We start from the raw sequence: 26,883 nt of genomic DNA on the forward strand, positions 1-26,883 counted from the left end.
TACCCCTGACCCAGACTCACCACGAGAACTCTCCACACTCCAGCCTTATTATATCTCACTGTCGAGTCAAAAGGCCCCACTTTTGTGTGTGAAAGATGTAGGATCCTCATGGGCACTAGGATATTCTAGGGAAAAGCCAACACGTGCTGGTGACTCACAGTCGCAAAACCTGCCTGAGGCTGAAGGGCTGAAAGTTCAAGATCCCCTCAGGTTTGAGGCCAGCTTGGGCTATAGAGTAAGATCCCATCTCAAACATATAAATATGGGGGCTTGGAGAGGTGGCTCAGAGGTTAAGATCACTAACTGTCCTTCCAGAGGTCCTGAGTTCAATTCTCTCGCAACCACATGATGGCTCACAGCCATCATATAATATGATCTGATGTCCTCTTCTGGCATGCAGGTAGAACACTCAATAAGTAAGTAGTATGTATAATAATAGGCTTAAAATTTGAAAAAATATAGATGTCTTTAATTTTTTTTCTTTTTTCTTTTATTTTTTTGAGACACAGTTTCTCTTTGTAAATTAGAGGAATGCCAAGCCAAAAAGGTTTTTGTATACATTTTTATTACATTTATGTATTTGGGTTGGGGAGTATCAAAAGATGAATTTCAGGATTCGGTTCTCTCTTTTCACCTGGGAATTGAACTCTAGTTATCAGGAAACTGAGCCATCATCTCTCTAGCCCAGGGTTTTTATTTTTGTGGATTTTTTTTTTGTTTGCTTGTTTGCTTTTTGAGAATGAAGCTGAAAAACCAAGGACCTTAAATGGGAAACGCTTAAGCTGGAGGTGCGGTGTAGACTAGACACCTGCCTAGTACATATAAGCGCCTAGACTGAGGTCTAGTGTCTTGGAAGGGAACCATTATAAGCATAAAGCTGGAGATTTGGGTACTTGCCTAGTGTGGACAAAAGCAGGGATGCTGGCAGTTCAACCTTATAATTATACCACTTAGCAAGTGGAAGCAGCAGCATAGGGGTCAAAGGTCATCCTTGACTATACAATAAGATAAACAAAAAGGGGGATCAGAGAGGGCTCAGAGGTTGGAGCACTGGCTGCTCTCGCAGAGGACCTTGTTCAGTTCCCAGCACTCATATGAAGGTTCACTGAAAGACAAGATCCTTTGAGTTCAGACTCCACCTTAGAGAACCTGACCTAAGGTTGAACTGAGCTAGGCCAGTACCTAGCACCAGTTTCCAGGTTACCTCCTGTGACGGTTTGTATGTGCTCGTCCCCAGGAGTGGCACTATTAGAAGGTGTGGCCTTGTTGGAGGAAGTGTGTCACTGTGGGGATGGACTTGGAGATCTCCCTCCTAGATACCTGAGCATGCCGAGACTGTTCCTGGCTTCCTTTAGATAAAAGATGTAGAACCCTCAGCTTCTCCTGCACCGTGCATGCCTGCCTGGACGCTGCCATGCTTCTGCCTTGATGACAATGGACTGAACCTCTGAACCTGTAAGCCAGCCCCAAGGAAATGTTGTCTTTTATAAAACTTGCATCGGTCATGGTGTCTGTTTGCAGCAGTAAAACCCTAAGACATCCCCCAACAAAATCAGTGTCTAGCACCAGTTTCCAGGCTATTGCCCAACAAGCTTCTACAAATCTGTCCCTAGCTCCTCACTTCCTAACAACCATCCATCAGGATGAAAACAGAAGTTATGTTTATGGTTTGGCTCCCAGCACCAGCCAATTATGTTAAAGGCTATAATGCCCCTCCCCCAATCAAATGTGTGCCAGGCTTGATACTCCCTTCTTGCTTCTATAAATGCTTGCCTGAAACTGGGCTCAGGTCTGCACACACACACACACACACACACACACACACACACCGTTCTACTGTGTTCTAACAGACAGTGGTCTGTCCCAAGCCCAAGCTTAAAATAAAGACCCTGGTGTGATTGTGTCGGAACTGGCTTCTTGATGGTCTTTTGGGGTTCTTTTGGTGCCACACTTTGTGGCACATCGCAACCATTCGTAACTCCAGTCCCATAGAATGCATTGCCGTCTTCTGACCTCTGCAGGCATCAGGCACACACTTGATAAACACATATGTGTGTAAGCAAAATATATACAACAAAATGAATAAATCTATTTTTTAAAAAAAGATATTTTGTTCATGAATTAGGCCATAAGTGACTTAGCAACTAAGAGCGCTGACTGCTCTTCCAGAGGTCCTGGGTTCCATTCCCAGCACAGCTCTCAACTGTATGTACTCTAGTCCCAGGGGATCTGGTGCCCTCTTCTGGCACCCTTGAGCACTACATGCATGTGATGCACAGACATAAAAGACCCAAACATATTAAATTAAAAAAAAAAAAAAAAAAAAAAAACATACTTTCTTTTTTGAAGAGATGCTGCTTCCGGTGACAATGACAGTACAGACAGGTACCTAGGCTCAAGTCAAGCCAACGCTGTGGAGGACTCATGGACTCGAGGTAAGCCAGTGGAAGAAGGAAGGCAGGTTGGATTGTTCCCGGCAGAGCAATGTGAGTGGTAGCTTGAGGGAAGGGAGTAGAGTCAAATGATGGAGGGAAGCCATCCAAAGATCTACAGACTTCCATCAGCTGGACCAGAAAATGAGTACAGGAGAAAGGGAAAAAGAGAAAGAAAAGCGATTGGGTGCAAAATGAAAATGACATAAGGTGCACATTGGACTCCAGGTAGTGTCCCATGCCTACAATCCCAGCATTCGGGAGGCAGAGAGAGGCAGGCTGATCTCTGAGTCCCAGGCCAGCCAGGGCTACACACAGAAACCCTGTCTCAAAAAATAAAATAAAATAAAATAAAATAAAATAAAATAAAATAAAATAAAATATAAATAAATAAAGCAAGAGATGGGAGTGGATAGGGAAGAAGAGGAAGAGACAGAAGTTACAATGCAATACCAGACAAGCAGAAGGGGGTACTGGTTGGGCTCCTCATCCCAGGCAGAGAGCCAGCAGCTCCTCCTCCCCCTTACCTCCACCCCCTCCTCCTCCTCTTCCTCCCCTTCCTCCTCCTCCTACCCCTCCTCCTCTTCCTTCTCCTCCTCCTTCTCTTCCTTCTCCTCTTCCTCCTCCTCCTCCTCCCCTTCCTCCTCCTCCTTCCCCTCCTCCTCTTCCTTCTCCTCCTCCTTCTCTTCCTTCTCCTCTTCCTCCTCCTCCTCCCCCTCCTCCTCTTCCTTCTCCTCCTCCTTCTCTTCCTTCTCCTCTTCCTCCTCCTCCTCCTCTTCTTCTTCTTCTTCTTTCTTCTTCTTCTTCTTCTTCTTCTTCTTCTTCTTCTTCTTCTTCTTCTTCTTCTTCTTCATCTCTCTCTCTCTCTCTCTCTCTCTCTCTCTCTCTCTCTCTCTCTCTCTCTCTCCCTCTCCTATTTGGTTTTCAAGACTGTGTAGCTTTGGCTACCTGGAGCTCTCTGTAGACCAGGCTGGCCTCAAACTCACAGAGATCCGACTGCCTCTGCCTCCCGAGTGCTGGGACTAAAGGCGTGTTCTGCCACTGCCTGGCTCTTTTTGTTTTCTCACCTCACTGTGCCCCTGGGAGCATTAGCCATATTTTTCAGGCAAGAATTCTAAGCACCAAAAGATTAAATAACTTGCCTAAGGGACAGGACTGACAACCATGGAATTGCTGGGAATGGTTAGTGAGGGGACAAACCAAAAAGCAGGGGTCTCCACATTAACCAGACTTAAGGCAGCTGATGATATTTAGCAGAAGAATTCCATGCATTAAGAAAAAAAAAAAAAGCTGGGCGTGGTGGCGCATGCCTGTTATCCCAGCACTTAGGAGGCAGAGGCAGGCATATTTCTGAGTTTGAGGTCAACCTGGTCTACAGAGTGAGTTCCAGGACAGCCAGGGCTACACAGAGAAACCCTGTCTCAAAAAAGAAAAGAAACAAAAAAACAAAACAAAACAAACAAAAATCTGCTGGACATGATGACCCATGCCTTTAATCTGAGCACTCAGGAGTGCAGACAGATCTCTCTACATAGTGAGTCCCAGGCCAGTTAGGGCTACAAAGTAACACTCTATCTCCCAAAAATAAAGTCAGAGAATCAGGTCCAAGGAGAAAACTAAAGGCTAAAATTACAATTAGATGAGGGAAAACAAAACAAAACAACAACAAAAAAAGCCGGGCAGTGATGGTGCAGGCTTGTAATCCCAGAACTCTGGGAGGCAGAGGCAGACAGATTTCTGAGTTCAAGGCCAGCCTGGTCTACAGAGTGAGTTCCAGGACAGCCAAGGCTATACAGAGAAACCCTGTCTCGAAAAAACAAAAAACAAACAAACAATAACAACAACAAAAAAACAATTAGGTGAGGAAAAGTAACCAGAGGCCAAGTGAAGCAGAGGCAGGAGAGGCAGCTAGGGACGCTGAGATGAGAAGATGGGCTTTGCAAGAGACACTGTGGAAGAGAGTCGTGAGCCGCCGCTACAGCACATCCAGGCGACTCTGCCCCTGAATCAGTCCAGAGTGCCAAGTCCCAGGAACACGTTCTATTCAGACTACATCCGGCCACAGCCTCCAATCCAGCCTTCTGCCAATCAAGGACCTTGGCTCAGGTGGCTGGTAGGTTTGCCTGATGGACAAACTACACTGGCAACTGCTAAGTCTTGAGCTCCGGAAGAGGAGACACTAAGGAGCCTTGGAAGGAAGGCCTTGAGGGAGTGGCTGTGTGGGGAAGAGGAAGCAGTGGTCAGATTTAACGTATCATGCCTATTGTGGGTCTCTTTATGTTGCTGGATGTGGCTTTTTGTTGTTGTTGTTGTTGTTGTTTTGTGTTTGTTTGGTTTGTTTGTTTGTTGGGAGACAGATTTTCTCTGTGTAGCCCTGGCTGTTTTGGAACTTGCTCTGAGACCAGGCTGACCTCAAATTATTTACATATATACATATGAGTATGTATGTACTCTATGCTAGCTGCAGTGCTAGGTAAAGGTGACCAAGGCAGACAGATGGGATCTGGATCATGGTAGTTCTCAACATGTGGGACTCCCACAGGGGTCACATATCAGATATCCCACATGTCAGATATTTAGGTTACAATTCATAACAACAGCACAGTAGCAACCAACAAAAATAATTTTTTTTTGAGACCGGTTTTCTCTGTGCAGCCCTGGGTGTTCTGGAATTTGGTCTGTAGACCAGGCTGGCCTTGAACTCAGAGATGCACCCTGTCTCTGCCTCCTGAGCATGGTGGCACATGCCTTATATTGTAGCACTTAGGAGGCAGAGGTAAGTGGCTCTCTGTGACTTAGAGGCTACTCTGGTCTGTATAACAGTTCCAGGACAGCTAGGACTGGCTACGTAGTGAGTCCCTCTCTCAAAAAAGACAAAAGGTAGCCAGGAGGTGGTGACGACACACCCAGCAGTGGGGAGGCAGAAGCAGGCAGATCTCTATGGGTTCAAGGTCAGCCTGGTCTACAGAATGAGTTCCAGAACAGCCAAGGCTACACAGAGAAACCTTCTTTCTGTCTTGAGAAGAAAAAAAAAAAAAAACCTATTAGAATAACTGTCAACGAAATAATTACCTTTCTACTTAAAACAATAGTTTTAAGGAGGAAAAGGAGAGGTTTACAGTGCCACCTATAGCAACCTTTGTTATTTGCTTGTTTTTTTTTGTTTAAGCTTTTGTTTGTTTTTAGTTTGGTTTGGTGAGTAGTTGAGACAAGATCTTCGTGGGTCTTTATAGCTGAGGATGACGGAGCTCCTGCTCCTCCTGTCTGCGTCTCCCAAGTGCTGGGTTTACAAGTGGGCTCCACCATGCCTGGCTCCCCAAAACAACCTTTCACTTTTACATTTTCATCTTTTATTTACCTTTTTTCTAATACCTTTTATTCCTAACGTTTGTATGTAAATACTATATCAAGTGTTAGATATGATGCTTTCAAACGAAGTGCATTTTAATGATCCTATGTGTGCTGCTATCCCTTGGAGAACAGTCTTGAAGGCAGGTCCTTTCTGTTTTGTTTTGTTTTTTTCTGTTTTCTTTCTTTCTTTCTTTTTTCTTTCTTTTTCTTTTTCTTTTTTTCTTTTCTTTTTTCTTTTTTTTTTTGTTTTTTTGTTTTTTTGTTTTTTTGTGACAGGGTTTCTCTGTATAGTCCTGGCTGTCCTGGAACTCACTCTGTAGACCAGGCTGGCCTCGAACTCAGAAATCCACCTGCCTCTGCCTCCCAAGTGCTCGGATTAAAGGCCTGCGCCACCACTGTCCGGCTTTCTTTTTGTTCTTGTTGCTTTAAGCCAATTTGTTTTGCTTCGCCCTTTCCTGGTGCAAATATAGAAACCAATCGAAATTTAACGTATAACTTCTTTTTGAAATGTATGCTATTTTCAGTTTTATTCTGATACGGACATTTTTGAATTTTTTAAAAAGACTTTTTTATTATATGTAAGTACACTGTAGCTGTCTTCAGACACACCAGAAGAGGGCATCAGATCTCATTAGAGATGGCTGTGAGCCACCATGTGGTTGCTAGGATTTGAACTCAGGACCTCTGGAAGAGCAGTCAGTGCTCTGAACCGCTGAGTCACCTCGCCAGCCCAATTTTTGAATTTTAAGTTTGGTGTTCTCCAGCCATCACACATGAGTAATTCTGACAGGATGCTTTCTGAGTTCAGAACGAGCAGGCGAAGGTTTAAGAGTTCTGGTCTCGGATGGAGAGATGGTTCAGTGGTTAAGAGCACCGACTGCTCTTCCAGAGGTTCTGAGTTAAATTCCCAGCAACCACAAGGTGGCTCACAACCATCAGTAATGGGATTTGATGCCCTCTTCTGTTGTGCCTGAAGACAACTACAGTGTACTCATTACATTAAATCAATCAATCAATCATTCCTTTAAAAAGGTTTCGTGCTGGGCGGTGGTGGCACAGGCCTGTAATCCCAGCACTCTGGGAGGCAGAGGCAGGCGGATTTCTGAGTTCGAGGCCAGCCTGGTCTACAAAGTGAGTTCCAGGACAGCCAGGACTATACAGAGAAACCCTGTCTGGGAAAAAAACCAAAATCCCAAAAAAACCCAAAAAACAAACAAACAAAAAAAAAAAGTTTCGGTCTCCAGTTGAGCCTAGCTCCTGCGAGACTGCAGTACTCCAAGTGTCCACTAGGGCTCCTTCCTGGCGTCCCTACGAATGCCTCTGGAATTTTCCTTTCACGGTTAAATGCGGGTCTTAATGTACGTTCCTCTGATGAAAAAACTGAGATTTAAGAAGCTTTAATCGTGTTCCGTAGAAGCCAAGAGAAAACCGTTGACTGTCAGAGGGGATGAGCCAAACTTGAACCATCTCGACCTTCTGGGGCGGGGCCAGGGGCGGGGTCAGAGGAGGAAGTCCCGCCCCACGCACGCCAGGCTTCCGATTTTGGACCGGCTCCTGGTGTCCGCCGTGTTCCGGTCGCGTGTTGAAAATGGCTGCAGCCGGCGACCCTGGCTCTGCCGAAAGCTACCGTTCTCCGCTGGCGGCCCGTTACGCCAGCCGCGAGATGTGTTTCTTGTTCAGCGACAGGTACAAGTTCCAGACATGGCGGCAGCTGTGGCTGTGGCTGGCGGAGGCCGAGCAGGTAACTGGCCGGGTCCCTGGTCTCGAGGGAGGTCACGGCACGAGCACCTGTGGCTTCGGCGACAGTCCCAGAGACCGGCACACCCTTTGGAGGACTTCAGTTTGGGCAAGGCTCTGGGAGTTTGCGTCCTTCCACAGCTCACTTCAAGTGGAATGCTTTTTATATCTTTCAAGCTCAGGGGTAAAGGCGCTTCCCGCCAAGCCATCCGACATGAGTTCGAGCCCTGGGACTATAGGGTGAGAGGCGATAACCTGACACTTGTCCTCCGACCTCTATGTGTGCGCTCACACGTACACACGTGCACACACACAAAACAAGTAAATTTTTTTTTAAAGCACGTTGCAGACTTGATGGTGATTTTTTTCTCGCCGTTTTAAAAGAAGATGTATTTTTAAGTTTTTGTGTATAAGTGCTTTGCCTGTATGTTCGCACGCTCACCACGCACATCTGGTGCCAGCAGACGTTGCCAGGAGAGGGAGCTAGTTAACAGCTTGTCGTAAGCTGCCTTGTGAGCCTTGAGAACTAAACCTGGGCCCTCTACAAGTGCTTTTAGCCAATAAGCCATCTCTCCAGTCCCTGGATTTTCTTTTCTCCGGAGGACAAAACCAAGTTTGTGAGCATCCAGGCTTGCCCTAGGTTACCCAGCTAGCTCTTGATAACAGAGCTAGGATTCAATCCTAGATTCATTCTAGAACCTGAGCTGATTTCCTTGGTCACTTTGTTTTCCTGGGTGCCTTTAAAGCTGTGACAGCTTGGGAATCGTTTCAGAGCCACTATTTCTGTATATAAGTTTTGCTATGAGAAGGGAGGATCTGGGCAGGTGTTTATTACACAAGGTGCATGAGTTGTGGGGTTTTTATTGGTGGTGATTTGATTTGGGGGGAGGCTTGCTGGTTTGTGTTTTTTTGAGATAGCGTCTCACTATATAGCCATGGCTGGCTCAAACTCACAAAATGAGCCTGCCTCTACCTCCCAAGTACTAGGATAAAAGGGTTCGACAGCACAGCCAAGTTAGTATTTTGTCTTCCAGGGCTGCATGTACAGTTGTTTGACCCAGTATTTTTACACTTGATCTTAGCCAAAAGACTGAGAAGCGATGACCCAGTATTTTTTTTTTTTTTTTTTTTTTTTTGAGACAGAGTTTCTCTGTATAGCCCTGGCTGTCCTGGAACTCACTCTGTAGACCAGGCTGGCCTTGAACTCAGAAATCTGCCTGCTTCTGCCTCCCAGAGTGCTGGGATTACAGGCGTGCGCCACCACCGCCCGGCGACCCAGTATATTTAAAAACGATTTTTGGGAAAGAGGTTTCCCAGAGAAGCTGGTCGAAGGTGAAGGTGACCCAGAAAGCTGTAATGCTTCTCAAGTTTCAGAGCAGGGTAGCAGTGTGTTCACAAAGAGTCCAGGGCCAAGCAACCCAAACCTTCACCCTGCATTTCCTGCCCAGGCCCTCCACTGGCTTCCATACGGCGACTACAAGGTGGCAGCAGACACTGCTGTGCCTTCTGGCCCAGGCACTGCTTTAAGGCCTTTTCTAGTAGTCTAATAGTCCTTAAACATGTGTATAAGCTGTGCATGTGTTCCTCACAAGTACAAGGAAAGCTATGGGCTGGAGAGATGACACAGCACAGAAGGTGAGCACTTGTGTCGCTCTCGCAGAGGACCTGGGCTGGGTCCCCAGCACCTGTGTCGGGCAGCTAATGTATCCAGCTTTGGTGGTATTGTAGGTCCTCTAGCAAGATCCACGAGCCCAAGTAGCTGGCTGGGTTTCCAGAGCCAGGCATGATTTCCCTTCTGCTGATCGGGCCTTAAGTCCAATTGTATAGCTGTTAGTTACCACCACGAAATTTCTTAGGGTTGTTATGCCATGTTAGTTATAACTGTAGTTTATGGTCATCATAGCTAGGTTGGCCTGCTTTCTTCCTTTGGAAGAGCTATTTGGTGCCTTAAAAAAATTTTTTTTAAAGCTATTTATTAACTTTTTGGGGGGTGGGGGGAGGACGGGAGGTCAAGATAGGGTTTCTCTATGTAGTTCTGTCTGTCCTTAAACTCACTCTGCAGACCAGGCTGGCCTTGAATTCACTTTTTCTTTTTTAAAGCCACATTGGATAAGTACTTTTTTAAAAATTTATTTTATTTATATAAGTACTCTGTAGCTATCTTCTGAGAGCATTGGATCCCAATATAGATGGTTGTGAACCACCATGTGGTTGCTGGGACTTGAACTCAGGACCTCTGGAAGAGCAGGCAGTGCTCTTATCCACTGAACCATCTCTCCAGCTCAGATAAGTACTTTTCATGTGCTTGTTTTGTAGGTGAGGAATCAGCATGAGGAAACTCTTGGTTCCCTAGCAGTAGACAGCAGACTGTCCATGCATTGTGCTCTGTCATTTACTGTTCCTGTGTAGTTGGGGGTTATAGCATCCAAACCATTGTCAGTGTCACCATAGCTTGTAAGTGGCCTCAAGCTGGGACTGGAGTGTAAGGTTTATCTGGTCTACAAATTGTTTGAAGCATACATAGTGACGCGTATGGATTATGTTAGAGCATCAGATTAGTAGCACTTATTTATTAGTAGGATTTATTTTATTTTTTATGTGTAGTTCTGTGTCTGCATGTGGGTATGTGCATGTGTGAGTGCAGGTGCCCCTAGAGGCCGGATGATGTCGTGGAACTGGAGTTACAGGTGGTTTTGAGCGGCCAGGTGCGTGGAGGGAACCAGAGTCAGGTCTCTGCAGGAGCAGTGAGTTCTCTTATTTACTGAACCATCTCTAGCACGTGTGTTAACATTTAAGAAGCAGGGGCAGGTGAATTTCTGTGAGTTTGAGGCCTACTTCATCTATATAGCAAGCTCCAGGCTAGCCAGAACAACACACTGAGACCTTGTCTCAGACACACAGAAAGATAGCACAAGTTCCCCCAATGACTGGTCTGGTTGGGGAGGTGATGAGGGCTGGAGGAGTGCTTCAGCAGGTGGGAGCACTGGCTGCTCTTCCGGAGACCTGGCTCCCTTTCCCAGCAGTCACATGGCCACTCACAGCCATCTGCAATTCAGCTCAAGGGGATCTGATGCCTTCTTTGGCCTCCTTAGGCACCACATGCACACATGGATAAATGCAAATACATACAGGTAAGACATAAAAATAAGTCTTTTTTTTTCTTTTTCTTTTTTTTTTTTTTGGATTTGGTTTTTCAAGACAGGGTTTCTCTATGTAGCCCTGGAACTCACTCTGTACACCAGGCTGGCCTCGAACTCAGGAATCTGCCTGCCTCTGCCTCCCAGAGTGCTGGGATTACAGGCATGCGCCACCACCACCTGGCAATAAGTCTTTTTTTTAAAAATTTAAAAAAAGAGAAAAATGGCAGACTACGAGTATGGGGAGTGTGGATTTATATAGGTGTGTACATGCTGGGGCACACGCCTGGCTGACAGCTCTGTGGAATAGGTTCTCTCCTTCCACCTCTGCATGAGTTCCAAGAGTGGAGCTCCAAGCTTCCCTTGCAACTACTGACAGCAACTGAGCCAGCTGACTGGCTGGTAAGTTTCCAGCAGTGTTTGATTTGAAGTCAGGATCCTTCTGCTTCTCCTTCCCAAGTGCTGGGATTATGGCCTGTAGCACTAAGCCCAGCTTTAAGGGACTGTTAGCTTTGGTCACTATAAGTACATCAGAGTTGGGTACAAAGCCACCATACTTTGTATACTTGCATGCCATAGCTAAGGACTAAGTAATAAATAGAACAGAGGTCTCTTCTGCAGTGTGCCTTCTAGCGTTAGATGGGTTTATTAAATGTGAGACAATGTCATACAGTGATGCATGTGCTAAATAAGCCAAGCTAAAGAAACAGAGTTGGTACAGAATGTTTTACATGAAGGTTAGAGGAGGCCTTTCTTGTTGACATTTGAGCCCAGAGACTAGAACAAGAGAGGCAGGGATTAGCCAGGTGGCTGCGCACACCTTTAGTCTCAGCACTCAGGAGTTCGAGGTCAGCCTAGTCTACATAGTGAATTCCAGGACAACCAGCTATACTGAGAAACCTTGTCTCAAAAACAAAAAACAAGAGGGGTGGAGAGGGGCAGGAGTTAACAGTCAACATCAGGACCTGGTGCTTCCTGTTTCTTAGTTTATTTAGAAGATTCCTCCATGGGCTGGAGAGAGATGGCTCGGCAGTTCAGGTAGCTCAGCACTGGCTACTCTTCTAGAGGTCCTGAGTTTAATTCCAAGCAACCACATGTTGGCTCAGAAACCACCTATAATATGATCTGGTGCCCTCTTCTGGCATGCACATGTAAATTCAGCCATGTACATAAAATAGATATTAAAAAAAAGAAAAGAAAATTTCTCCATACTTTTAAATTTGTTGCCCCAGATTTTAAGAATCTTATCCTCATTTCAAATACTTGCACATAAAAGTCATTGGATTTTCTTTCCCTGCTCTGCAGACACTGGGTTTGCCTATCACAGATGAACAGATCGAGGAGATGAAGTCGAACCTGAGCAACATTGACTTCCAGATGGCGGCTGAGGAAGAGAAGCGCCTGCGGCACGACGTGATGGCTCACGTGCACACGTTCGGCCACTGCTGTCCGAAAGCTGCGGGCATCATTCATCTCGGTGCCACCTCCTGCTACGTCGGAGACAATACGGTAGGAGCTATGCTATTTGTACTTGGCTTTCAGCCTTTATAATGCATTGGTGTGATTTAAAATTTCCATACTTACCAAGGGCCTTTAATCCCAGCACTTGGGAGGCAGAGGCAGGCGACTTTTAGAGTTCGAGGCCAGCCTGGTCTACAGAGTGAGTTCTAGGACAGCCAGGGCTACACAGAGAAACCCTGGCTCGGAACCTCTCCCCCCCCCCAAAAAAAAAAACAAAAAAAAAAACTACTTTTGGCTTCTGAAAAGAGAGGATAGTATTACAGTTGTCCTTTTTTTTTTTTGTTGAGATGGGGTTTCTCTGTAACAGAGCCCTGGCTGTCCTGTACTCCAGGTTGGCCTTGAACTCAACAGAGATCCACCTGCCTCTGCCTACCACGCGCTGGGGTTATAGGGTTATAGGTGTGCACGGCCACTACCTGGTCCAATTGGTTTTTTTGAAATTATTTATTTTATGTGTTTTGGTGCTTTGCATAAGTGTCTGTGTACATTGTGTGTACAGTGCACACTGAGGTGAGAAGGTGGGGTCCCCAGGAACTGGAGTTATAACAGGTTGCAGCTGTCATTTAGGTGCTGAGAACCAAACCCAGGTTTTCTGGAAGAGCAGCCAGTGCATTTAAGCACTGAGCCGTCTCTATCATCGGGACACTGAGTAGGAAGGGCATTCAGTCCACAGTGCCCAGCCTCAGAAACATGAGTGAGACTGCCTCTCAAAAGCACGTGAGCTTCTCACACTGCGCCTGTGAGACCTGAAACCACAGTCCAAGTAACTTCCTTCAGATGAAGATGGCAGCTACATGTGATACCTTATGTATTTATTATTATTGTTTCTTTTCTTTTTTTCCTTTTTTTTTTTTTTTTTTTTTTTTTTTTTTTTGAGGCAGGATTTCTCTGTGTAGCCCTGGCTGTCCTGGAACTCACTCTGTAGACCATGCTGGTCTCGAACTCAGAAATCCGCCTGCCTCTGCCTCCCAGAGTGCTGAGATTACAGGAGTGCGCCACCACCGCCTGGCTAAATTTTAAGTTTCTTAAACCTTGATATTCCAGATCATACCTTCCTGTGCTATCAAGGATAGATGAACAGGGCAAAGTGGCTTAAACCTCTAATCCTGGCACTTGGGAGAAAGGGGACTCCGATCTCTGTGAGGACAAAGCTAGCCTGGTCTAGTAAGTTCTGTAACAGCCAGAGAGATACCTTGCCAATAGATGGATGGGGGATGGGGGATGGAAGGATGGATGGATGGATAGATGGATGGATGGATGGATGGATGGATGGATAGATGGGGAAAAGTAGAGACTATTGATGGGATGTGCCACGTAAGAATATAAAAGCCCATGGACTTACACAGTTCTCAGTCACTGTGGCCACCACACACTGTGAACAATAAGGTTTTGTTCCTTGTGGATCCCAGTAATCCAGTGGTTCTCTTCTCTGTAAGTTGTCCCCACCCCAACAGCCTCTCCTGATGCTAGTCTAGCTTGAGCTTGCTCTGTGCAAGGATGACCTTGCATTCATGACCCTCCTGCCTCTGCTTCTCAAGTGCTGCTGCTGGAGGTGTTTGCCACCGTTCCAAGTTAATGTGATGCTGGGGGTGGAATACACTGCCGACTGAGCTCCTTTCCAGCCCAGCTCTTGTGCATTTAAAAGGTACTGAGGACAAAGCAGCCTCTTAGCATCTTTTGAAGCATACTGTCTGCTAAAGGTGAGACGGACTGCTTGCTAGCCGAGACACCAACCCTAATGGCCAGAAAGTATCATTACAGTATTGCTGTTTGCTACTGTTTAATGTGAAACCATTGAATTTTCCTTTTCAGGACCTGATTATTCTGAGAAATGCATTTGACCTGCTTTTGCCAAAGGTAAGATGCTGACAGAAGTTTCCTGCCAGTTTAGGTGTCTGCAATTTCAGTGAGTCTACACAGTGTTGATACCTAAAGCTTATCATGTTCTCAAGTCAGGGACTCTGTATATCATCTGTGGAGTTAATTGTCCCTTCTTGGGTTAAACGCAGGTAGGGTGGTACACGTCTAATTCCCAACAGTGAGGAAACAGAGGCAGGCAGATCTTAGAGTTTAAGGCCAGTCTGGAAGACTGTAAGTGATTGCTTTCTGAAGCATAGCCTTTTAAATGTAGCAGGTTCAACCAGGGATGTGCTGCTGGAGTATGTTGCTCAGGCCATGACTTGGTCCCACTATTCTGCAATGTTCTTAAAATAGTGTGTGATATGTTAAGGAGCCGACTCAGTTTTCAAATGTTGGCCCCTGTGATCCTTGCTGGGGCACATCGGGATACAAAGGTGAAAAGACATAAGTGCTGCCCCTCCCTGAGCTAAAGACGTAACTTGTGTGAAATTGTGTGAACATTTAGTTGAAGTTACATTCACTCTCTTTCCACCACATGATCTTTCTTGTAGCTTGCTAGAGTGATCTCGAGGCTTGCCGACTTTGCTAAGGAACGTGCTGATCTGCCCACGTTAGGTTTCACACACTTTCAGTAAGTGATGAGACTATTTTTGGGGAATTGAATTTATGCATGTGTGTGTTGAGGCCAGAATCTTAAAGCATGGCAGGTAACTTAGGACACTGCTGAGAAATGGGCCCCATGCCCTGATGGGAAATGCGCTGGGGGCTGGGGACAGTGCTCAGAGGGAATGCCATTGCCAGGCTTGAACTCGAGTCCGCCGTCCAGCATGGCAGAAAGAGTGAAGGAGCTGCACTGGAGCCCGGAGCCTTACGTGTGTGCCCAGTGCCTGGTGGCCTGAGGCGGGAGGAGAGCTTCAGCCTGTGGGTTCCATCCTAGACTGAGCAGCATATCAAGACCATCTCACCATGAAAAGTACAACTTTTTAATAACTATATTTATTTGTTTGTTTATTTGTGTGCACACACATGACAGTGCACAGGTAGTGGTCAGAGGACAACTTCTCTTCTGTCAGAGTCCATTTTCTCCTTCCGTGATGTGGTCCCAGGCATTGACCTTGGGTCCTCAGGCTAGGCAGTCAACACCTTACTAACTGAGCTACCTCACCGGCCCAGTAATTAGCAGTTTATACTTATCAAGACCAAAGAATCACTTATTCTCTTTTTCTAATGTGTGTGGGTGGTTTGTCTACATGTATGTATTCATATGCACCACTTGCATGTCTGGTGCCCAAGGAGACCAGAAGGGGGCCTCAGGTTCCTTCTGACTGGAGTTATGGATGGTTATGAGCCGCCGCGTGGGATGGAGCGGGCCAGCTAAGAGCCGCCAGTTCTCTCAGCCTCTGAGTCGCTCCAGTCTCTGCACGCTCCGTTTTTATTCCTTTCTTAAGAGTCTAGCCCAGGGAAACAATCCAAATTCAGGGAAAAGTTTGTGCATAGAAATCTTTGTTAGGATATTACTTATTTATTATATGTGAGTACCCTGTACCTGTCTGTAGACACTCCAGAAGAGGGCATCAGATTCTATTGCAGATGGTTGTGAGCCACCATGTGGGTGCTGAGATTTGAACTTAGGACCTTCAGGAGAGCAGTCAGTGTTCTCAACAGCTGAGCCATCTCTCTAGCTCCCAGGATATTACTTATAATAGCACTGAAAATAGTCTAAATGACTTGGCCAGCGAGGGTAATTAAATAAAGTACATATGCCCAGTGGTTGGAGTAATATCCAGCCTTAAAAGTGTTGCTTCTAAGACCATGGAAGCTTAGGTTTATGTTATGGTGGGGAAAGAGCCTAAATAATGCAAAGACCAGGTGGGGTGCAGTGATGCACACCTGCAATTCCAGCATCCAGGAGCCAAGGCAGGCGGAATTCTCTGAATTCAGGTCCACCCTGGCCTGTGTACTGGTGTCAGGGATCGCCAAGGATGCATATATCTTTCTCAAAAGAAGAAAAAAATTGCACAAAGATTACTAGAGAGAGTATTACCTTGTTGATTTGATTACACTGGTTTCAGTCATAATAAATGGTTAAAAATGTCCCCTCTTTAGTCTGCATGTCTCAACAAGAGCTTTCCCTCTAGAGCTACACTCCCAACTCTTTAGTTTCTGTTTTTGTTGTTTTGCTTTGTTTGTGAAATGTCTCACTGTGTAGCTCTGGCTGGCCTGGAACTCTTGTGTAGACCAGGCTAGCCTCAAACTTAAAGAGGTCTGCCTGTCTCTGCCTCCCAGAGATGAACTATGAGGTCAAAGGTGTGCACCACCATACCCAGGTCAGCCCTATGGTTTTGATTTTAGGATGTGGAAGCATTTTTATAGTTACTAAATACAGCCCTAAAAAGGTGTATCATCTTTGGAATACCAAACTTTTTAATATATATTTACAGTGTGTGATAATTAGCAACTTAATTTCATATATCTCTATCAACAATCACTTCTTACCACTCCTCCCTGCTTCTGACTAACACAAAATTTTTATCTGTAGATCAGTCCAAATGTAATAACATATAGTGTATGACATCTTTCCTGTAAAATGTATCTAATATTCATGGTGCAGCATGTATTCATTTCTTCTTAAATCTGGCATCAGCCCATTCAATAGCTAAGCCTCATTTTGTTTGCCCCTTCTTCAGTTCTGAGCATTTGGGTTGACGTGTTACAGCCGTCATGAATAGCGCTGCCATGAACGCGCCCATGCAGATCACTCTGCAGGGAGAGTCAGTCAACACGGAAGTCTAGTTTAGGGACGTGCGGTGTGTCCTCTCTACGGCCCCGTGTCTGGACGTTGCTGGCTGCCAGTCCAACAAGAGCCCACTGCCATCCAGAGTACATAGAGCTTGCACGCTCTTGCAGAGGCCCTAAGTTCAATTCCCAGCAACCACACGGTGGCTCACAACCAACATCTGTAATAGGTTCCAATGCCTTCTTCTGGTGTGTCTCCCTTCTTGGCTGCGGCTTTTAGCTATTGTTTTGTCTTTCCTACTTGGGTGATGGTGGCTGTCAGGTGAGGTAGGCCTCAGTCCGGGACCTCTGTTCTTTGTGCTCCCTTCAGGCCTGCTCAGCTGACCACGGTTGGGAAACGCTGCTGCCTTTGGATTCAAGATCTCTGCATGGATCTCCAGAACTTGAAGCGCGTCCGGGATGAGCTGCGCTTCCGAGGAGTGAAGGGCACCACTGGCACGCAGGCCAGCTTCCTGCAGCTCTTCGAGGGAGATCACCAGAAGGTATTCCAAGGGACCAGCAAAATGGACGCCTGAGTCAGTTCCAGGACCCCCATGGTAGAAGGAGAATGTCATGGAAAAGATACCTACACTGCGTTCATCTCTCAATGTACGCAGTGCCTAAAAAAGGGCACTGACCGTGGCTCAGGACAGCTCAGTTCAGGGTGCCAACCTGTCAGACAAGGAAGGCTGCCTCTGACTCGATTGATCAAACCCTGCCGGATGACCAGTGGCGCATACTCAGACTGAACACCTACATTTCTTTCTTTCTACATTTCTTTTTCTGTTGTTTTGTTTTTTGTTTTTTGTTTTTTATGTGCACAGGTGTGAGAGTATCAGATCCTCTGCAACTGGAGTTACAGACAGATGTGAACTGCAATGTGGGTGCTGAGAATTGAACCCAGCTCCTCTAGAATTTGAGCCAGTAAAGGGGTTGGTTGTTTGTTTGAGACAGGTTTCTCTGTGTAGCCCTTGCTGTCCTGGAACTTGCTTTGTATACCAGGCTGACCTCAAACTCACAGAGAACCAACCACCTGCCTCTGCTTCCCAAATGCTAGGATTAAAGGCTTTTTTTAAAAAGATTTATTTATTGTATGTAAGTACACTGTAGCTGTCTCCAGACACTCTAGAAGAGGGAGTCAGATCTCATTATGGATGGTTGTGAGCCACCCTGTGGTTGCTGGGATTTGAACTTGGCTTTTGAACACCTGTATTTTGGAGAGTGTGGGGGTGGGGGGAACAGGGGTTCAAGACTGGGTTTTTCTGTGTAACAAAGCCCTGGCTGTCCTGGAACTCACTTTGTATACCAGGCTGACCACGTACTCACCTGTTTCTGCCCGGTGAACACCTATATTTCTAACAGGATGTGTCTTATCTTTTTTAAAGGTGGAGCAGCTAGACAAGATGGTGACAGAAAAGGCAGGGTTTAAAAGGTATATACCTAGGGAAAATGCTGGGGCCCGGTTAATGACAAGCCTCTAGATTCAGCTTTCTTCTCCTCTTCCTCTCCTTTTGTGTGTGCATATTTGAATGCCTGTGTGACACATTTGTACTTTGGTATGTACAATGCTTTACCTGTGTGTGTGCCTGGTTACCACAGTGGCATTTATGGCTAGTGTTCACAGAAGTCAGAAGAGGACTGTGGATCCCCTAGGAATGGAGTTATGGATGGTTGTGACCCACTATGTGTGTGCTAGGAATGGAACCCAGATCTTCTGCAAGTGCAACCAAGCACACTTACTGCCAAGCTATCTCTCCTGTTCTTTCTTTCTTTCATTAATTTTTTAAAAAATTTTATAAATATGCGTGTTTTGTCTGTGTGTGTGTGTGTCTTAGTCAGGGTTTCTATTCCTGCACAAACATCATGACCAAGAAGCAAGTTGGGGAGGAAAGGGTTTATTCAGCTTACACTTTCCACATTGCTGTTCATTACCAAAGGAAGTCAGGACTGGAACTCAGGCAGGTCAGGAAGCAGGAGCTGATGCAGAGGCCATGGAGGGACGTTCCTTACTGGCTTTCTTCCCCTGGCTTGCTCAGCCTGCTCTCTTATAGAACCCAGGACCACCCGCCCTAAGATGGCCCCACCCACAATGGGCTGGGCCCTCCTGCCTTAATCACTAATTGAGAAAATGCCTTACATCTGGATCTCATGGAGGCATTTCCTCAAGGGAGGCTCTTTTCTCTTTGATAACTCCAGCTTGTGTCAAGTTGACATACAAAATCAGCCAGTATAGTGTGTCTGTCTGTGTGTAGGCCAGAATAGTGTGTCAGGTCTTCTGGAACTGGCAGGACATACAGCTGTGAGCGGCCATGTGGGTACTGGGTATGAAACATGTACTGGGTATGAAACCCAGGACCTCCTAAATAACAACAAATGAAGACAGGTGGTGGCACTCACCTTTAATCCTGGCAGAAGTGGGCAGCTCTCTGAGTTCAGGACAGCCATGCTCTTAACGCCTGAGCCATCTCTCCACCCCCTCGGTTTCCTAAGTGCTTTCTGCATATTGCTATTCTGGGTTTGTTGGTTTGTTTGAGATAAAGTCCCACTTTGTAGTCCAGGAAAGTCACTGTGGAGCCCAGGCTGAGCTTGAATGCGCCAGAGTCCTTCTGCCTCAGCCCCCGTTGCTAAGAGTCACCGCCTGGATATGTTGCTGGCTTTGCTCTGTTCCTGGGATCCGCCAGTGTGCTCACTCTGAATGCCTGCGTGAGACCCAGGCTCTTCCACGAGTCCTTTCCCTCGGCCCCTCGTGGCAGTGCAGGGCATGGACATTTAGGTTCTGTTCCCCCTCGGACCAGAGCAGTTTGCTGGGATTGGGAAACGGGAAGCAGCTTGTTTGAGTAGCTAGTTGCCAGTTGGGCCCTGAGCTCAGCATAACTGAGCATTCTAGGAAGCCAAGCCATCGCCTAGGATCCATTTTTGGTTAGTCTATATCGCAGTCGCCCTTTTCTTTTTTTGAGATACTGTCTCTAGAGTCCTAAATATTCTGTTGCTTACTGTCTAGACCAGGCTGGCCTTAGAGAACTGCTTGCTTCTGCTTCCTGAGCACTGGGATTAAAGGCAACTGACAGTCACATATTTTAGCATTGATTTCTGTTTACTCTAGAGCTTTCATCATCACAGGACAGACCTACACACGGAAAGTGGACATCGAAGTGCTGTCTGTGCTGGCCAGCTTAGGGGCATCGGTGCACAAGGTAAGTGGGACAGCCTGCGGGACAGCCTGCGGGACAGCCTGCGGGACAGCCTGCGGGTGGGCTGGAGGACGGGACGGTCAAGGAATCCTCAGACAAACCAAGGCAGCTCATTGTTCAGTTGTCTCTCAGTAGGTAGGCATGATAATTTGGGATCCATAGGGAAAGCTTTCAGTTGAGTGTGCTAAAGGGAAAGTTACCCAAACATCTGCAGTGTGTCAGTCCTTTGAAGGATGTGTTTTGTTTTGTTTTGTTTTGTTTGGGTTTTTTTCAAGACAGGGTTTCTCTGTGTAACCTTGGCTGTCCTGAAACTCACTCTGTAGACCAGGCTGGCCTCAAACTCAGAAATCTGCCTGCCTCTGCCTCCCAGAGTGCTGGGATTACAGGGGTGCGCCACCACCGCCCGGCGAAGGATGTGTTAAAATTGAAATTCCTCAGCCAGGTGTAGTGGTACATGCCTCTAATCTCATCACTTCAGTGGGAGAGGCAGAACTAGTCCAGGGTTTTTTGTTTTTGTTTTTTGTTTTTAAGATTTATTTATTTTATATATGTGAGCACATCATCACTCTCTTCAGACACACCAGAAGAGGGCACTGGATCCCTTTACAGATGGTTGTGAGCCACCATGTAGTTGCTGGGAATTGAACTCAGTACCTCTGGAAGAGCAATCAGTGCTCTTAACCAATGAGCCATCTCTCCAGCCACCAAGAGCCTTTTTTCTTTTCTTGGTTTTGGTTTTGGTTTTTGAGACAGGGTTTCTCTGTGTAGCCCTGGCTGTCCTGGAGCTCACTCTGTAGACCAGGCAGCCTCGAACTTAGAAATCCTCCTGCCTCTGCCTCCCAGAGTGCTGGGATTACAGGCGTGTGCCGCCACCACCGCCCGGCTAGCCAAGACCCTTTCTTAAAGAAAGAAGATAATAATCATTGTCTTTCCGTGACCTGTCTGTATATATCTCTTTCTCCTATGCACACTGTCCGTCTGTCCCTCTCACCCCCAGCTATCTTTTTTTTTCCCCCTTCCAAGTCAGGGTCTTAGCCCAGGCTTGCCTCAAACTTTATCCAGCTGCTAAGGTTACAGATACACATGACCACACAGAGCTTTGCTATACCTTAAGCAGTCTTTGACAAACATTTCTGTTGCTGTTATATGTGCTTACACTCTAGGGTCCTGTGGATTCTAGGCACGCCAGCTCCCAAGTCTCTGTTCTTTGTATTTGTCATCCCAGCTTTTCAGGAGCATAGAGAAGCCTGGGTAGAAGACCTGGGAGCTCCTAGGCTGGCTTCGAACCCAGGAGTAGCATGACATAAGAGCTCATTGCCTGTGTGAGCCTGGCCTGGTCCAGGCTCCCTGGGTTCCAAGTGCTGGGGTTGATACCTGGTCTGCCTCCACAGATTTGCACTGACATACGCCTGCTGGCAAACCTGAAGGAGATGGAGGAGCCCTTTGAGAAACAGCAGATTGGTGAGTAGAGGCTCGGGAGTGGCACAGCGCTGCTGGAGAGGTGCAGATGTCCCCGTGACTTTGAGCACCAGCCTAGCAGGTATTTGTGCACTTGCTATCCCCAGATGTCTTTCTGCCTTTGCATCTTGTCCTCTCCTGTGGGCAGGCTCCAGTGCGATGCCATACAAGCGGAACCCCATGCGCTCCGAACGTTGCTGCAGCCTGGCCCGCCACCTGATGGCCCTAACCATGGACCCACTACAGACAGCGTCTGTGCAGTGGTTTGAACGTACTCTGGATGACAGTGCCAACCGGTCAGTAATGGGGACAGTGCACACAGCACGGGGAGGAGGGTAGAGGAAGGAAGCAAACAGATGTATTTGAAGATGTCTGCTTCCTTACCCTCAAAGAGCCTTTGACTGGAGCAGTGTACTTGGTGTTACCCCCAGTATAGTGATTGTTAGAAGAGTCGAGGCGGTCTTCCAAATGAGGATGATGGCTTAAGACCTAGCAAGGAAGTGTTAAGATGTAACTCAGTTGTTAGAAAGCTTGCCGTCGGGCGGTGGTGGCGCACGCCTGTAATTCCAGCACTCTGGGAGGCAGAGGCAGGCGGATTTCTGAAGTTCGAGGGCAGCCTGGTCTACAGAGTGAGTTCCAGGACAGCCAGGGCTACACAGAGAAACGCTGTCTCGAAAAAAAACCAAATCCAACACACACACCCCCGAAAGAAAGGAAGGAAGGAAGGAAGGAAGGAAGGAAGGAAGGAAGGAAGGAAGGAAGGAAGGAAGGAAGGAAGGAAGGAAGGAAGGAAAGAAGGAAAGAAGGAAAGAAGGAAAGAAGGAAAGAAGGAAAGAAGGAAAGAAAGAAAGAAAGAAAGAAAGAAAGAAAGAAAGAAAGAAAGAAAGAAAGAAAAAAAAAAGAAAGCTAGCTTGCCTATAAGCATAAAGCCCAAGGTTCGATTCCCAGTACCACAGAAAGACCAGAGATGGTGGCACACCCCCTGTAATTTCAGCTCATTGGAGACAGGGTTGGAACCAAGAGGATTAGAAGTTCAAGGTCATCCTCAAAAGGGGTCAGTGTCCATCCTGGCCTAGAAAGCCTGTCTCGGGAGAGGAAATTTAGGAACATAAAGGGTAATCAGGACACGCAAAGACATAGAGGCAGGAGGCCAACAAAGAGCTACCCAGGGGGTGGGCAGTGGAGCCCTTTTGGCTCAGCTGTGTGCACAGGGAGTCTCAAGGCCCCCAAAGGAGTCTAGTTTTTCTATGAAAACCTGTTTGTCCATGTCCTCCTGTCTCTTACTTTCATAACTTAGGTTATTTTACGTGTATGAGTATTTCTCCTATGTATGTGCGTCCATGCCTGCCTGGCACCCATGGAGGTCAGAAGTGGACGTTGGATCCCCTGGGGTTAGAGTTGTGGATGGTTGGAAGCTGGCCATGTGGGTTCTGGGTTAGTTGTAAGAGCAACCAGTGGTCTTAACTGCTAAGCCATCTCTCCTGTACACTTGAAATGATCTCTAGATTGCACATCACACCTGATGCTGTGTAAGTACTGGGTGAAGGCTGTTACTGTCATTTAGGAAATAGATAAAAGAAACTGACTACTGAAGCAGTTTATTTTTCCAAACATATTGATCCATGGCTGATTGACGCCATGAGTGCTGAGTGCTTGGATACAGAAGGCTGTGGTAGAAGTATAACTGCATTTGGTTTGCCTGCTTAAACACCCCAGCATCATTTAAGGGGTCACTTTGCAGGGAGCACTAAGCGAGCTAGACCCTTTAGCAGCCCAAGCCCGCCTGAGCCCGGTGGCCATGCAGATGGAAAGGATGGGCGTGAGACTGAGTGAGTGGGGCCCCTGCCATCTGCTGAGACGGGACCCCCTGTGGGGAGAGCACTTTGGTTTAATGCAAGAGCAGTAAGGGGAAGGCTGGCCTCACTCGGGAGTGAGTGGAGCTTTGGGTCTGCTGCTAGGGGTGGGGAGGAAACGGGTTGTGAGGATGTCACGGTGTGAAGGCCTGAGACTGAGGGAAACTGCCCAGGAATGGAGCCAGGCCTGAGCAGCCATAGAGCAGCTGCTTAGGCCACGCCCCATGTTTCTGACATTTGGTTAACTGAATGCATTTGTTTTGTAGACGGATCTGTTTGGCTGAAGCATTTCTCACTGCAGATACTATATTAAATACCCTACAGAACATTTCTGAAGGATTGGTGGTATACCCCAAAGTAAGAGGCCTCTGGATATGGGAAGGGGAATGCTCTGGAATGAGTGTATTGGGTGCTATAGGCTAGCCCAGCCCAATGAGAGTTTTTCTACCTAGACCTCATCCTAAAGTTGAAGACATGGCGTAGGAAGCCAGATCTGTGGAACTCACAGACGTGCATACAGACTCACAGACATGCATACAGACTGGGGGCAACACCGAATTGTCTTGACTTTGAGCACCTCAGATAGCCAAGCAGAGAATGTGAAACCAGTTGCCTAGTTTACTGTGATGGTGTTTTGTGAAAGGGTTTTTTTTCCTTTTTTGATTTGTTTTGGTTTGTTTGCTTGTATGTATGTATGTTTTTCGAGACAAGGTTTCTCTGTGTAGCCCTGGTTGCCCTAGAACTCACTCTATAAACCAGGCTACCCTCAAATTCACAGAGATCCAACTGCCTCTGCCCCTCGAGTGCCGGGATTAAAGGTGTTTAGCACCATACCAGGCCAGTTGCTTTGTTTTAGGTACCTGAACCAGATGGATTCATTTTCATGATGTAATGGTTGAAGCGGGACACTGAAACTTAACGGGTGGAGGGAGGATATTTTATGTGCATATATTTTGTCTGTATGTGTGTATGTGTATCACATGTGCTGTACCTGCCGGGCAGTGGTGGCACACGCCTGTAATCCCAGCACTCTGGGAGGCAGAGGCAGGTGGATTTCTGAGTTCGAGGCCAACCGGGTCTACAGAGTGAGTTCCAGGACAGCCAGGGCTATACAGAGAAACCCTGTCTCAAAAAGCAAAAAAACCAAACCAAAACAAACAAACAAAAAACCACATGTGCTGAACCTATGAAGAATCAGAAACAGGTGACAAATACCTTGGGACTGGAGTTTCAGGTAATTGTGAGCAGCCATATCCTTGCTGGGAACCAAGCCTAGGCCCTGTGTAGGAGCAACACGTGCTCGTACCCACTGAGCCAGCTCTCCAGCCCGGCATGTGTAGGTTTAGGGATTGTCCCATGAAGCTGCTTCTGAAAGTTTACTTTAAAACCTTTTTGTAAGAAAGGAAGGGAAGGAAGGAATCTGGATTCGTAAGAAAACTAAGAAACTGTCCTGAATAAAGGACCAAGTCGTCCATCTCTGTCAACAGTGGCACGCATGGCTCCACTGCGTTTTCTGACCTGCTCTGCCTTCATGATGTCGAGACATCTGTCTGTCTTGGCCCTTTTAGGTAATTGAACGGCGCATTCGGCAAGAGCTTCCTTTCATGGCCACAGAGAACATCATCATGGCAATGGTCAAAGCCGGGGGCAGCCGACAGGTAAGTCAGTGCTGAATCCCAGTGGTGAACTAGGCTGGGACAGTGGCACACACCTTTAATCCCAGCACTCAGGATGCAGGGGCAGGTGGATCTGGGAGTTCAAGGCCATCCTGGTCTACATAAAGAGACTCTGTCTTTAAAACACTGAATCATAAAGGATATCATAAGGTCTGAATCTTCTGTTGGAAAGGAAGAGGCAAAAGCCTCCTTCATAAGGTTTTGTGGGGGAGGAACATGTACCTCAGTGTCCTCAGCTGTGGTCAGAGGGCGGGCATGGAGGAGGTGCTCTAGAAGAGCCTCCAGAGCAGGGCAGGGTCTGATGTGACGTCTGATGGCTGTAAAGTCTACCCAGGCTGTGATGAGCTAACATTGTCTCTCTCACCCCAGGACTGTCATGAGAAGATTAGAGTGCTTTCCCAGCAGGCAGCTGCTGTGGTTAAACAGGAAGGAGGTGACAATGACCTTATAGAGCGCATCCGGGCAGATGCTTACTTCAGCCCCATTCACTCACAGCTGGAGCATCTGTTGGACCCCTCCTCTTTCACTGGCCGAGCTCCGCAGCAGGTAACTGACCAGTAGGATACTCTGAGGCATACTGTTTCTGTGATGCTGGTGCAGAACCTGAACCTCTGGGAGTGTGGGAGGGGCCACCTAGACTAGTGAAAAAGTATAGTAGTAGAGGCTGGCATGGTGGCTCTGGCCTTTAATCCCAGCCTGGGTTACATAGTGAGTTCTAAGCCAGCCAAGGTTGCATAGATCTATAGACAGCTCCTATCTTAAAACAAAAAAGTAGAGATCCCCTACCCCAAGGATGTGAGTGAGACTTGTGCCTCCCTGTGGTGCTCTCAAGGTCAGAGTGCTTGCTTGGAGCATGGCGGCCAGGTGGACATCAGTGGTGCACTTTCATTCAGCCTTTTGAAACGAAGAGTTAGATTTGTTTTGCTTTCTTTTCTCAAAGATCAAAACTATGCTTTTATTTGCAAGGAACAAAATGTTTAGGCCACAAGGATTCACACTACAAAAGCCCGTATTCCTTCTGGCTCCAACTCCAGAGTATCCAGGGCATTCTTCTAGCCTCCACGGACAACCGCACACACAGGCACATACACAGAGACATAAGCTTAAATAAAAATAGAGATCATGGGGACTTCAAGCTAAGGCAGTGGTCAGTATAGGCAAAGGTGGGAAACTTAGTCCCTTGGAGACTGCTCAGATGAGCCTAGAGCTGAGGGTGGGGAATGTGTGATTTCAGTGTGTGTGTTTGGCAGACTGCAGAGAAGGTAGCCTGATGTTCTCTATGCATGTGCTGGGTTGATGTGTTTCTTTCTGGGAGACATAGCACGTTCAGTGGAGGAAGCTTTAGCATGCTGGGTCTTGGTGCTAGAAGTGGTTTGGAGAAGGTATTAACATTTCCTTCCCTCCGTCTGTCTGCTCTGCCCTGGCAGGTCCACAGGTTCCTGGAAGAGGAAGTGTACCCCCTGCTAAAGCCCTATGGGGGTGAGATGGCGGTGAGAGCAGAGCTGTGTCTGTAGAGCAGGAGAGAGCTGAGGAAACCGACATGCTTGCTAATTATAGCGTTACTTACTGCTGCGTTCTGCAGTGCTCCTTTACCTGCATGTAGTGGTACACACAGGAGGCAGAGGCAGGTGGATTTCTGAGTTCAAGGCCAGTCTGGTCTACAAAGCAAGTTCCAGGACAGCCAGGGCTACACAGAGAAACCCTGTCTCAGAAACCAAACAGTCAAAAAGAATGTGCTTAAATTCTGTCTCTTGGGCCTCACAACAGAGAGTCATCCATTCCTGTTTTCTCACATCTTTTGTCCTTGAGGCAGAGTTGCTGTGTATCATTGACTTGGAACACAGAAATCTGCCTCATCGCCCCCACGGCAGGATTAAAGCTGTACCTCACCA

At 47.0% G+C, this 26,883-nt stretch overlaps 1 protein-coding gene across 1 annotated transcript; it reads left to right on the forward strand.

Annotated features, from left to right (window-relative positions):
- The first annotated feature begins 7,319 nt into the window (after positions 1-7,319).
- Adsl (adenylosuccinate lyase) lies at positions 7,320-26,883 on the forward strand. The gene is made up of 13 exons (XM_052161260.1): positions 7,320-7,524; positions 11,963-12,166; positions 13,991-14,035; positions 14,590-14,669; positions 17,145-17,316; positions 18,199-18,245; positions 19,917-20,007; positions 21,396-21,465; positions 21,611-21,758; positions 23,582-23,672; positions 24,884-24,973; positions 25,361-25,537; positions 26,419-26,883. Exons 1-13 carry the CDS (start codon positions 7,372-7,374, stop codon positions 26,503-26,505), a joined length of 1,455 nt encoding a protein of 484 aa, XP_052017220.1. The 5' UTR covers positions 7,320-7,371; the 3' UTR covers positions 26,506-26,883.

Source organism: Apodemus sylvaticus, chromosome 17 (genome assembly GCF_947179515.1).
Source record: "Apodemus sylvaticus chromosome 17, mApoSyl1.1, whole genome shotgun sequence".
Classification (NCBI taxonomy): Eukaryota; Metazoa; Chordata; class Mammalia; order Rodentia; family Muridae; genus Apodemus; species Apodemus sylvaticus.